Here is a 13,627-nt window from a genome sequence, read left to right on the forward strand (position 1 = left end):
TTATTTATGTTAAGAATGCACTAGCTTTTAATATTTTGGTTTAAAATATTTGTAACTTTGTTTGATATTTTATTTAGTATTCATGTAATATTTATAAGCATTTTAATATTCCCTTGGGGAACCAGACAATTTATTATTTGGTATGTGAGTTTTATGAACAACAAACTCGCTTAAGATTTGGATGGTATTGATTATGAATTTACTTAGTTGTTATATTTATGCCTTTACCTGTTTGAATAAAGTGTTTGATGTTAGTTGATTAATATCATATTTATTCCTTATTGCTTAACATTACCCATGTTTGTTAATTAAGTGAATTTTTAGTCCTGAAACAATGTAATGGGTACCATGAATTTAGTTTTTAGTCTTATTAATCATTCTGTTTGAACACCAACAGATTTTTAATATTACCTACTTACATTAAATACGATGAATAATATATACCACTTTAACTACTGTGGATAGTTATAAAATATATTTTATGAAAAAAAAATCTATTCTAGATTTTTTTTAAGAAATATCGATGCATATTAATAAATTAAATATTTAAAAAGATATCACAAATGCAACAACTTTTCCCGTTTGTCAAATCAAAAGAGAAAATTCGCAGGATTAATTAGACATTTGTGTGCATATCAATAAAGGCTACAACCACATTTAATGGAGCAATTAATAACCAATAATGTTGTTTACTGTTGGTCTGATTGACACAAGCATGAGGGCCACACAATCTTTGATTCCAGGCTTGGAGGAAAAGAAAACTCCACAAATTAGTGGCAATGGACCAAAACCTCTTCTTCTTTTTTGTTTAACAACTTTAGTGCAGAATACTAATGGAGAATAATTCATAACCTTAGTCTCCCATCTTCAACAGCATTCACTCACATTCACCACCATCTAAAAAGCATCTATTCATAAATGAAGAACCAAAAGTGAAGCTGCTAAACAACAACACCACATCACTTACTTCTACTGCTAGCTGCCAAGTAAGCTTTTTATGTTAATGCAATAAATTATAATTTACATTAATTATTGTCCAGTAATGGATGTACACGTAGGGCATGCATATTATGTAATGGTATTTGAGTATGTTTATCTGACATTTGTATTATGAAGCTCTGACACAATATTGTAGAACTTATTCATTACGAAAAGGTTAAATGGAAAATTTTGCTCAACGGAGGAAACAAAGAAAACACATTTTGCAACAAAGAAGACAGAGCTTTGCCACTCCAAATCCAGATTTACATAGTGGTAACAATACATTCAAATATTCTTTTAATTTGTACTTAGTTTATAAATACTTATGCATGTATCACAATTATTGGTGCAGAAAAGCGTAGACGTACCTCATCATGTGAAACACACCCTTTTGTAGACAGTGCGTTACCACATACACAATCTACACCATTATCAGAAAGCACTTTGACTGTGAATCAGAAACAACAAGATTTTACAGGGCAATTTGAAACTCGACCAAAAAATTTTGTGAATTCACATACCATCAATGCATCTTCAATACAGAGGAATTTGTTGTCCAAGTTTGGGAAAGAGAATATAACTATGTCAGCCCTTAATTCATCACCATGTATTGAACCACATACAACTACAGATTGGCATGACTTCTCAACATATAAATTCAGGTAGATACACAATATTCAATTCCAAACTAATAGAGCACATCTCGCATGACACTGATGACAAACTCGATATAACACAGTGAGACATTATTACAGGTAATATGTTGTTATGTTAATTTCAACATTTTTAAATATTTAACTATTTGTATTTAATTGCTGACTATGTATGTGCTATATAGATTATTCATTTGACGACCTAGCAACTGAGGATTTTGCTCATACCGATTATGATGGCAATCTTGAAGCTCCATATGACAATGAAAATACCGGTTTTTACATTCATTGTGCAAATTATGTTGTATTGTCCTTCATTACGTTTGATAATGTAATACCATGTCTAAATTTCTGCATTTACATGTAGGTGCAGGTTACAAAGATATTGGAGATCCTATTTGGCAATGCAAGCAATGTAAAGCAAAGATGTGGTATGATGAGAGGATTAACAAAGATAAACAAACAAAAAATCCAAAGTTTTCATTATGTTGTGGTGATGGTAAAATACAACTGCCAATACTACATGATGCTCCGCAACCCTTGCGGCAACTACTCTTTGACAGTAGAGACTCACAAGCAAAGAAATTCCAGCAAAACATACGTTTATACAACCTAATGTTTGCATTCACATCTCCCGGTATCAAAGTAGACACATCCTATAATACTGGAAGAGGTCCTCCTACATTGCGCATACATGGTCAATCGCATCACCTTATTGGAAGCCTCCTACCTATGCCGGATAACTCACCAAAGTTTGCACAACTATATATTTATGACACAGAGAACGAAGTCAACAATAGGCTTTCACAATACCCGTAAGTGTTAACATTCAATTAATCTAATGCCACCTTTATAGTTATTTAAATTTAAATTTATATATTTTTTAAGAATGGTTACCGTTAACAATTGTCTATGTCCAGTATAAAAAATAATGTTGATGAAGACATTATAATTGGTATCAAGAATATGCTAGATACCCACAATCCATATGCACAAAAATTCAGAATGACAAGGGATAAACTAGACTCTTCTGCAGTGTGTGACCTGAAACTAAAACTCATTAGTGATAGGCAAACTGATGGCAGATTATATAATTTACCAAATGCTTTTGAAGTGGCTGCTTTAATTGTTGGTGACGAGCATACATCAAATAACAGAGATATCATCATTGAGAAGCAAACAGGCATGCTGCAAAGAATAAATGAACTTCATCCTGCATATTTACCTTTGCAATATCCTCTTTTGTACCCACACGGTGAAGATGGCTACAGACCAAACATTCTTCATAAGCATCATCCGCATAGCCATGCTACAAAGAGGAACAAAGTTACCATGCGTGAGTATTTTTGTTACAGGATGCAATCAAGGGATAATGAAGCACAAACAATACTTCATTCTAGAAGATTGTTTCACCAATGGGTTGTTGATGGGTATTGTATGATTGAGTCTCAAAAACTAAACTATGTTAGACAACATCAACAAGAACTCTGAGTTGACAAGTACATCAATTTAAATGACTGTAATAATCAGCCCTTAACCCAAGGTAATGAAAAAGGTAAGAGAATTATATTACCAAGTTCGTTCGTTGGAAGTCAGAGATATATGGAACAATTTTATTTTGATGGGATGGCAATTTGTGCCCATGTTGGATTTCCTAATCTATTCTTGACATTAACGTGTAATCCAGCATGGCCAGAAATACAACGACAAGTTGCAAAGTCAAATCTTACAGCTCATGATTGCCCTGATGTTGTGTCACGGGTATTCAAAATGAAACTAAACCAGTTGATGCATGATCTTAAGAGTGGACATGTATTTGGTCCCATTCTTGCATGTAAGTAACTACCACCTACATCAATTTTTGCTTACATTACAATTTTACAATTATACTTAAAATTATACATTATTAATCATGCTACTGATATTTTATTTGTAATACAGTTGTTTACACCATTGAGTGGCAAAAAAGAGGATTGCCTCATGCTCATATCTTAATTTTTTTGCATCCTTCAAATAAGTATCCAAATCCAGAAGACATTGACAACATAATTTCTGTTGAAATACCAAGCAAGGACAGGGATCCAGAATTGTATCAAATTGTCTCCAACCACATGATGCATGGTCCATGTGGACTAGCTAATAAAAGGGCACCATGTATGGCCAATGGCAAGTGTTTCAGGTTTTTCCCAAAAAAGTTTCAGCCAGCCACAATTGTTGACCAAGATGGTTTTCCTGTTTATAGAAGAAGAGACACCAGACGGATTGTGCAAAAACAGGGTGTTCATCTCGATAATCGATTTGTTGTCCCATATAGTCCACATTTGTTACTCAAATATAGAACACACCTAAATGTGGAATGGTGCAATCAAAGTACCTCAATAAAATATTTGTTTAAGTACATCAATAAAGGATCTGATCGGATTACAACAGCTATTGTCAATGACCAAAACCAGGATGGCACACAAAATCAGGTTCATGATGAAATTAAACATTATCTTGACTGTCGGTATGTGTCCATCATCTTCTCATTAAATTGCATTTCTTCTATAGACAAAAAACCCTTTGTTATGAACTAATTAATAAAATTAATAATTACTACAAATAAAGTGTTCATATTTTATTTTTCATTCTCCAGGTATGTGTCGGCTCCTGAAGCATGTTGGAAGATTTTTGCATTCCCAATGCATGGGCGTGCACCGGCAGTTGAACGTCTTTATTTCCACCTAGAAAATCAACAGCCTGTTTATTGGAAAGATAGTCAAGAAATTGGCACAGTACTGGCTAAGAGTACAATCAAAGAATCAATGTTCACAGCTTGGATGAATTCTAATAAAATATACCATCATGGACGAGATCTTACTTATGCTGAATATGTGTCCAAATTTGTTTATGATGCACGAAAAAGATGCTGGAAACCAAGGAAACAAGGAAATACTATTGGCAGGCTGATTTGGGTGCCCCCTTCCAGTGGAGAGTTGTTCTACATGAGGATGATGCTTTCCTCTGCTAAAGAATCACAATGTTATGAAGATATTAGAACAGTAGAAAATGTTGTCTATCATACATTCAGAGAAGCATGCTTTGCAAAAGTTTTTCTAGGAAGTGATCAAGAATTTGTTGGTGCCTTATGAGAAGCAAACACTTGGGGAACTCCACACTATCTTAGGAAGTTATTTGTGAAACTGCTATTTATGAATACCATGGATAGGCCTGAATATGTGTGGAAACAAACTTGGCAATGGATGGTAGATGATATTGTATTTAATCATAGAAGACAAGGTAATTTCATAAATCCTAAATAAATGCGTATCAATCATACTATTCATAACTGACTATGCCATTTTTTACTATTCATAGGCATCCAACTAACAGACAAAGAAAAAATGCATCTTTGTTTGACGGAAATTGAAAACCTCTTGCAAGCCAACAGGAAAAGCTTACGAGATTTTCCTTCGATGCCATATCCACTAGGATATGCCGCCAAGACGCACCAAAATAATCTTATCTACAATGAATTGGCTTACAACAGGGAGATATTGGCTGCCAAATTTGACAAATGCTACCAGTCGCTAACAGGTATTTATAAAAAAATTTACTTTTTACTAACACAATATGAATTCCTAACAATCCACACTAATAATAAATCATTCATACATTACTAAATGCAGATGAGCATGCTTCTATTTTTAATAAGATTATGCATGTGGTTGCAACTCAATCAGGTGGAGTTTATTTTCTATATGGATATGGTGGCACAGGCAAGACATTTGTGTGGAAAACTTTATCATCTGCTATACGCTCTACTGGCGGAATTGTTTTAACAATAGCTTCAAGTGGGATTGCCTCAATACTATTGCCTGGTGGTAGAACAACACATTCTAAGTTTGCTATTCTTGTCCCTGCAACAAAAAATTCGACATGCAATATCCATCAAGGGAGTGATTTGGCTGAATTGTTGCATATCACAAAACTCATCATATGGGATGAAGCTCCAATGTGTCATAGATACAGTATTGAGGCCCTTGACAAAAGTTTACAGGACATCATGCACAACAACAATCCTTTTGGAGGAAAGGTCATTGTTTTTTGTGGTGATTTCCGTCAAATTCTACCTGTTGTGCCAAGAGGTAATCGTTCTGACATTGTCTATGCAACTTTAAATTCATCTTACATTTGGAACCATTGTCAAATTCTAAAGCTGACTAAAAATATGCGGTTGCAATCAAATCCTACTGATCATTCCAACTTGGATGAACTAAAACAATTTTCTGAGTGGTTGCTAGACATAGGTGATGGTAAACTTGCAGAACCTAATGATGGTTATGGTGAAATCACCATCCCATATGAGTTTCTTATCAAGGACTTTCAAGATCCTATCCAGACAATTGTTGAAGCAACATATCCAAACTTATTACACAACTACAGCAATGGCGATTTCTTGCAAAAAAGAGTTGTCCTTGCCTCTACAAAAGATGTTGTTGATAAAATAAATGACTATGTCCTGTCTTTGATTCCTGGTGAGGAGAAAGAGTATTGTAGTGCTGGTTCTGTTGACAAATCAGATGAACTACTCAGTCCTTCATTTGGAGTACTAACAGCTGAATTTCTAAACTCATTGAAGACATCAGGCATACCAAATCACAAGCTCATAATCAAGGTTGATACGCCTATCATCCTACTACGAAATCTGGACCAAGCTGATGGGTTATGCAACAGAACTAGGCTTATTGTTACAAGACTTGGTTCAAGTGTTGTTGAAGCGGAGATTATTACTGGCCTAACATAGGCCATAGAACTTACATACCAAGAATGAATCTTTCTCCTTCTGATTCACCATGGCCATTCAAGCTAATTAGAAGACAATTTCCATTCATGGTTTCATTTGCAATGACAATTAACAAATGGACAATCGTTGGCACATGTTGGATTGTATTTGCCAACCCCAGTTTTTTCACACGGCCAGTTATATGTTGCACTTTCACGAGTTCAAAGCAAAAAAGGGCTCCACATTCTTATTCATGATAATCAAGGCACTCCCAAAAATACTACCATTAATGTAGTATACAAAGAAGTTTTTTCAAACTTATAATCATGGTATGCTTCCCAAATCCTTTTTTTTTAATGTACACATTTTCATTATTAAAATTCATTTTCTATCAAACACTAATTGTTCGTTTCATTTACACTTTGTCAATTTCTGATTATATGTTTACAATATACTATGCTTATTAGTATACCATTTCTTATATTACAGTATACATCAACACTATGTTGTATAGTCTCCCACTCCGTAGAAGATGTTACCATCATAATCTTTCCAGCACCATAAAAAACATTCTATCATACAATCAAGTTAGTTTCAAATACATTCCTAAATTAATGTTTTCCTTTCCCTACATATATTTTGACATACTTCACATTTATTAATATTCAAATAAAAGTATGAGCCTGTGCATCGGCACGGGCGTCTCTCTAGTTTATAACATAATAAAAGAAAAATTAAATAAGATTCTCATATCTCTCGTGAAATTTTTTTCACGAAAACATGCTTAAAAAACATTATTTTCAAGAATATTCTTTTTTTAAACTATATACAAACATGAAAATTAAAATTTTCAACCTATAATTTTGGACGCCACTATTAAGGTTAGCGTACAAAGTTTTCCCACTTAGGCTGTTACTATTACAAAAGAAACTATTATTTGGATACAAGTCACAAGTACTTTTGAGATCTTTTTTATAAAAAATATAGAGTTTTTTTTTTTTTTCAGTAGAGAAGTTATCAAAATACTTTCAGCCTTTATCCAAAACAAACTCTATAATTTTCTACTCGTGGCAAGTGTATATGAAATGATACAGTATTATCTAGCTTGTGATTATTAGATTTGATTACATTAGTTCTTAAACAAATCGCATATTCTCTCTCTTCTCTACGCTGCGTTTTCATTTCCACATGCTTGTACTCCATTTTTTGTATCGCTCTTCACTGCAAACCCTAATTTGAAGAAGCAAAAGGAAAAAGACCCAAAAAATGGACGAAGGCGAGGGAGGGTACGGTGAGAGCGGCGATCCCATGGATCAGTTCCACCGTAACGAAGCTATATCCGCCGTCGCCGACGAGGGTTTCTTGGGCGAGGAAGAAGACGACGATTACGAGGACCTTTACAACGACGTCAACGTCGGCGAAGGGTTCCTTCAATCGTTGCGCAAGAACGACGATTCGGGGTTCCGAAACGACGAGGTCGAAGAAAAGAAGCCTCCGCCGCCGCCGCCGGTTCCGGATGCCGCCGGGGTTTCGATTCCGGGTGTCGGTGGCGGTGGAGGAAGCGGGGTTGTGGAATCTAGGGTTTCGGGGAGGGTTGATGGGTTTCAGAATCAAGGGTATAGAGGGAACGAGGTGGGTGCCAAAGGTGGGATTAGGATTGAATTAGGGAACCAATCTGGAAATTTGAGTGAAATTGAGGATCAGGGTGGGAATGATGGTGCTGCAATGCAGGGGATTGGACAGCAACCTCATGGTGGGGTTGTTGGGATTGTGGGAAATGAGGGTTTGGTGAGACAAGGTCAAGGTGGTGTTGGTGGTGGTGGAGGAGGAGGGAATGTTAATAGGGTTGGTGGAAATGGTGTTGGAAACAGTGTGAGTGCTGTTACTAGTGTTAATACTGGAGGAGTTGGAGGTGCTGGTGGTGGTGGTGGTGCTGCCGGTTCTGGTGGTACTATATTGTTTGTGGGTGATTTGCATTGGTGGACTACTGATGCCGAGCTTGAAACCGAGCTTAGTAGGTATGGGCCTGTGAAGGAGGTGAAGTTTTTCGATGAGAAGGCGAGTGGGAAATCAAAGGGGTATTGCCAGGTTGAGTTTTTTGACCCTTCTGCTGCAACTGCTTGCAAGGAAGGGATGAATGGGCATGTTTTTAATGGGAGGCCGTGTGTCGTTGCATTTGCTTCACCTTTTACCGTTAAGAAAATGGGGGAGGCTCAGATAAACAGAAATCAGCAGATGAACCAATCTGCTGTTCCTCAGGGAAGGAGGGGGCCTGCTGACGCAGGGGCTAAACCTGGTGGGAGTAATATTTCAACGGGTGGTAATTACCAAGGTGGAGAGGGGAATAGAGGTTATGGAAGAGGAGGAGGTAACTGGGGGAGAGGAAACAATCCTGGTATGGGGAATAGAGGGCCTGTTAATCCAATGAGGAACAGGGGTGGTGGGATGGGTGGTAGAGGTATAATGGGCCATGGTGGAAATGGATTTGGACAGGGTATGGGTGGTACCCCTCCAATGTTGCATCCTCAGTCAATGATGAATCAGGGTTTTGATCCTGCATTTGGTGGTCCCATGGGCAGAATGGGTGGCTATGGAGGCTTTCCTGGTGCTCCGGCGCCTCCGTTTTCGGGTATTTTGCCTTCATTCCCTGGTGTTGGAGGTGTTGGTTTGCCTGGAGTGGCACCTCATGTTAATCCAGCCTTTTTTGGAAGAGGGATGCCTGTTAATGGTATGGGGATGATGCCCGGATCAGTCATGGATGGTCCTAATATGGGAATGTGGTCGGATCCAAATATGGGTGGATGGGGTGGTGAAGAGCCCGGTGGTGGGAAGGCTGGAGAGTCCAGTTATGGGGAGGAAGCTGCTTCAGACCAACAGTATGGTGAGGTGAGTCATGATAGAGCTGGGTGGCCTATGAGGGAAAAAGATAGAGGTTCGGAAAGGGACTGGTCTGGTTCTTCTGAGAGAAGGTACAGAGATGATAGAGATCAAGGATATGAGAGAGATGCATCTAGAGAAAAAGATATGGGTCATGATCATGAATGGTCTGAAAGAAGGCATCGTGATGATAGAGAAACGGGCAGAGAACGATCCCGTGACCGTGACCGTGATCGTGAACGATCTCGAGACCGTGATCGTGACCGCGAAAAGGATCACCGTGAGCGTGACAGGCACAGAGAAGATAGGGAGAGATATGCAGATCATCATAGGTACAGAGACCGGGAAGCAGAGCACGATGATGAGTGGGAGAGGGGACGGTCATCAAGGACTCACAGCAAGTCACGATTATCGCAAGAGGAGGAACACCATTCTAGACCAAGAGATGCTGATTATGTGAAGAGGCGGCGGCTTACTTCTGAATAACTTTGTATGCTTCCTGATATTTCTCTGAATGCTTTCCACTTTGGAAGGGAAAAAACAGTAACTGAAAAGTCATGATTTGTCATTTGCTTGAATTCTCTGGGGCCAGATGTTGTTGTGCAGCTGTTTTATTTCATCACTTGTTCTAATTGCTTCTTGTTAGGAGCATGGTTTCTTTCTTCTCTGAGAAAGGTTAGTTTACGACTTCAATTCTTAGCCTGCTAGTGTTATTCGATCTCAATTTGGGATATGAGCTTACTGCCGGCTATGTGCATTATGATGAATAATACTAGATGCCTCTGCTTTTTTATGAACTTTCCTATTGATATAGAACCAATTGTAAGTTGCGATTTAGTTTTAACCATAGATGACATGACATCAATTTAGAGAATAGTATTGTTGACTGTTTAGAGTTTTTAGCTAGTAGATTCCTGCAGGCTTTAAAATATTCTAACTTCCTACTCAAAGGAAGAATTAACATGTTTGAGATCAAGCCTTGTAAATTTTGGAACATATAATTTTGTCAAAACTAAACCTAGTAGTATAAGCTCAGGCATCCAAGTATAGCCAACAAATCAGAAACTTAAAGTTCAAATGCATTTGGATCTTATTTTTTCTTCTTTGTTATTCCTGGTGTGATGCTGTATTGTTTTCATACCTCTCAGCCTTTGGACCAGGTGGATGTTTGACTATGGATTCTGGGTGTAATGGAAATCTATATGTTGTCTGCTAAGGACTTTATGGTTATGATTATTCATTTTTATTTTTATTGTTAGGCTAATTATGCAAACTAAAGGAGTTTATAATCTGGACATAGGTATGTTTGATTTCCATTCTGGTTTTGTAGCTTCTATGTGTGCATACTACAACTAGTAACTAGTTTCCCATGAAGTTCAGTACAGTTATTATCCCCCTCCCCCCTTGACCTTTGTTGGTAGTATAACTGTGTAAAGATTATGTTCTAATAAGTGGTATATCTACACTTGAATTATGTGGTTATATGAAAGTTCTATATTCAAAAGTGAATGTCATTATATGTGGTTCCATTCCATATATTATGGCTACATGTTTTTAGCAGAAGATATTTTGATTTTTGTGATGAGCATATACTATATAAACATTGAAGCATGACTTTATGGAATTTTTTAATCAAGTTTTTATGATTTTAAACATTGAAGTTTCAGATAATCTGTAATTGCATGACTTTCTGGATTTGCTGAATCTACTTTTTCCCTCAAAAATTCAAAATTACTAAGAACACTGCTTAACTTCCTATATGGACTGTATTTTTCAACACTTATGTCAATGTATTTGTTTGAGATTAAGTTTTTGTAAGTTTTTCCCTTAAAAATACCTAGCCTAAGCTGTAGTAGAATCTTTGGACATGGATATGAAAAGGGTTGAGAAATTAGGGTCGTTCTTGAATGATTTGTATTGTTGAAAACGAAATTGTGGGTTTTAGTAAGGCAACTGCAAAAAGAGATTAAGGAGAATCTCACAATTGTCCTAATCTATTATGCATCACGTCCTCCTCCTAAGGCAAATATTTTTTACGTATTCTAACATCAATAGTTCTAATTTTTTGTTATATGCATTTCTATGGTCTAAAACATTGGTTTGCAGTTTTCCAAAGATTAAAGATTGTGTTGTTTGCTTTTGGGGTCAATATATTTTATTCTCACCTATAAATCAACTAAACTTATGTGTGCTTGTTTAATGGAATTGAGGATTTTTTTTTCCATTTTCATTATGCCTGCTTTACCTTCTTTCAGTTAATGCCTTTTGAGTTGCAAACAATTATCAGTGTTATGGGCTTCTGTTTTGTGTAGGGCAATTGTTTTGAGAAAGGAAACTGTTCATTCAAACTCTGGGTTGTGATGGGGATCAAGCGTTTTCTGTGTTGGAGGGTCAAGTCATGACAATCCTTTTCTTACATTCATACATTGAGAAGTGGAACTTTTGCTATGAAGTATTAGCTTTTGATTTGAATGTATGTTTCAGTTATTAGCACATCATTAATTAAACCATCGATGTTGATGTAATGGGTTTAACTTGCTGAAGTCTGAAATGTGGCAGTATTTAGAACTTATTGTTTGAAATGTGTACTAGGATTTAGCAGAGGATGTTGATAATGTGCCGTTTCTGATTGGCTGGCTGTTGTATCCTTTTTTTCCCCTCCTTTTGGCTTGGCTGTTGTATCATTTCATTCCCCACCTCTTTTTTTGTTGTTTTCTCCCTCACATTTTGTTAGCATAGCAGCGGTGTAGCATGCAAATATTGTGTATGATGTAGAGAGCTAACCATTTGATCACTGTAATCATTCAAAGCTGGAGAATTGTACGTGTTTTCATGTATATATTGATATTAACTTTGCTGATAAAGGTCGAATCCAGCTCCAGTTTTGTTTTATGGTCTTGTCATGTTTATACATCTAGTCTAATGGAATCCAACAGTTGAGAATTGGAGGGCCATATTGTTTTCATTTCCGTGGTCTCTCTTTGTATCTTGAATGCTTTTTATACAGAGGAGGATATCAGATTTTTCACTTTTTATAGAAACAAAGTTTATATAAATTTTTTATATAGTATATGTAGAGAAATGATAGTAACATTCTCTTGACCCATTTTTTACGCATTCTTTACTGTTCTCGCTGAAATTTGTCGAAAAAGCTTAAAATTGTGAGGTGTCATTCCTTATTTATTGAATACCATTTATAATTTTGTAGTTTTTAAGAAATTGACCAATAAGAGTGTTGAAAATAGTGTTACAATGAGTTGATGAAAATGTTAGGAACTCATTTTCTGACACATTTTTTTACTGGTCAAAATTTTTTAAAAATAATTTTCTGTGGATTTCATATTATATTTAATGTTTATCCCTCTTAATTTTATATTTTTCAATAAATTTTAAATAGTTAGAGAGTATGTTTTTGAAGGAGTGTGATTCTAACACTCCTCTAGTCCTCTTTGACTCATATATTGGCTTCTTTTTTCATACCTTATTTTACTCCCAAAAGTATGGATGAAATCTAGAAACTGCTGAAATAAATTTGTCCCTGGGAATAATCTTTTTCTGTGGGGGAGAGGTCATGTTCAAATATTGTGCCTATTTTCTGTTAGACATTAAATCTGTTTCCTAGGGTTTATTTTATGTCTATTTGAAGACAGATAGTCACAATCCGAATACGATTTTAGTATGTTAAATTTGGCATGGGATGATTTATTTATTCTTATCCTTATTCTTTGCTTCCAACTCTTCTTTAGAATAGTTAAAAGTTTTTTTTTTCTTTTTTCTCGTATCCTTTTTTACTTCCAAAATATAATTTGAATGTATCCCGTAACCATTTAAAAGTGGTCACTTTAGGTCTCTTGTATCTCTTGTATGATAGTTTGTGTTCTCTTTATATGAATTGTGTGCTTTTTTTAGTTGTTAACAGATTGACAAGTGTATTAATTTTATCACAAATAATAAAGATTAAAACGGAAGATTGAGTATCGAGTCCACGGGAACTTTGTTTGTACTTATGTTGGTAAATATTTAATTTGTAAGCAAAAGAAGTAGAAGAGAAATATCTAATTTGTAAGCAAAAGAAGTAGAAGAGAAAATGGATTACAAGTGTGAAAATTTGGGGTAAAAGGAAAAACAAAAAGATAGTAAGAAAATAAACAATAATTTAAATGTAAAAGATGAAGTCAGAATGTGATAATGTTGGGACCTAGCATGTCTATCTACCCTTGATGCAATATTAATGTTTTTATCTATTAACTGTCTTTTCAATTTTCACCCACACCTACTAATATGTTCAACCTTGATCTCTCATGATAAAGAGCCTAATTTATGTATTTTCTCTCCCAAATCTATTTGCAAA

At 35.9% G+C, this 13,627-nt stretch overlaps 2 protein-coding genes across 5 annotated transcripts; both read left to right on the forward strand.

Annotated features, from left to right (window-relative positions):
* The first annotated feature begins 4,834 nt into the window (after nt 1-4,834).
* On the forward strand, nt 4,835-6,420 carry LOC114396844 (ATP-dependent DNA helicase pif1-like). The gene is made up of 3 exons (XM_028359034.1): nt 4,835-4,913; nt 4,992-5,210; nt 5,303-6,420. The coding sequence occupies exons 1-3, from the start codon at nt 4,835-4,837 to the stop codon at nt 6,418-6,420; spliced, it is 1,416 nt and encodes a 471-aa protein (XP_028214835.1).
* A 1,098-nt stretch (nt 6,421-7,518) lies between these two features.
* On the forward strand, nt 7,519-12,129 carry LOC114396423 (uncharacterized PE-PGRS family protein PE_PGRS46-like). Of its 4 annotated transcripts, XM_028358401.1 has the most exons (4): nt 7,519-9,766; nt 9,869-9,951; nt 10,536-10,576; nt 11,589-12,129. In XM_028358401.1, exon 1 carries the CDS (start codon nt 7,666-7,668, stop codon nt 9,760-9,762), a length of 2,097 nt encoding a protein of 698 aa, XP_028214202.1. In that variant the 5' UTR covers nt 7,519-7,665; the 3' UTR covers nt 9,763-9,766; nt 9,869-9,951; nt 10,536-10,576; nt 11,589-12,129. The 4 variants fall into 4 exon arrangements, with proteins under 4 accessions (XP_028214202.1, XP_028214200.1, XP_028214201.1 ...); XM_028358399.1 differs by having other exon boundaries at nt 7,519-9,951; XM_028358400.1 differs by lacking the exon at nt 10,536-10,576.
* Nucleotides 12,130-13,627: the final 1,498 nt, after the last annotated feature.

This window comes from Glycine soja, chromosome 18 (assembly GCF_004193775.1).
Source record: "Glycine soja cultivar W05 chromosome 18, ASM419377v2, whole genome shotgun sequence".
NCBI lineage: Eukaryota > Viridiplantae > Streptophyta > Magnoliopsida > Fabales > Fabaceae > Glycine > Glycine soja.

Coding starts and splice junctions, on each gene's coding strand:
- LOC114396844 (XM_028359034.1), top strand. CDS start 4,835: ATGGATAGGCCTGAATATGTGTGGAAACAAACTTGGCAATGGATGGTA. Junction 4,914..4,991: donor ATTTAATCATAGAAGACAAG/GTAATTTCATAA, acceptor TACTATTCATAG/GCATCCAACTAACAGACAAA. Junction 5,211..5,302: donor ATGCTACCAGTCGCTAACAG/GTATTTATAAAA, acceptor TACTAAATGCAG/ATGAGCATGCTTCTATTTTT.
- LOC114396423 (XM_028358399.1), top strand. CDS start 7,666: ATGGACGAAGGCGAGGGAGGGTACGGTGAGAGCGGCGATCCCATGGAT.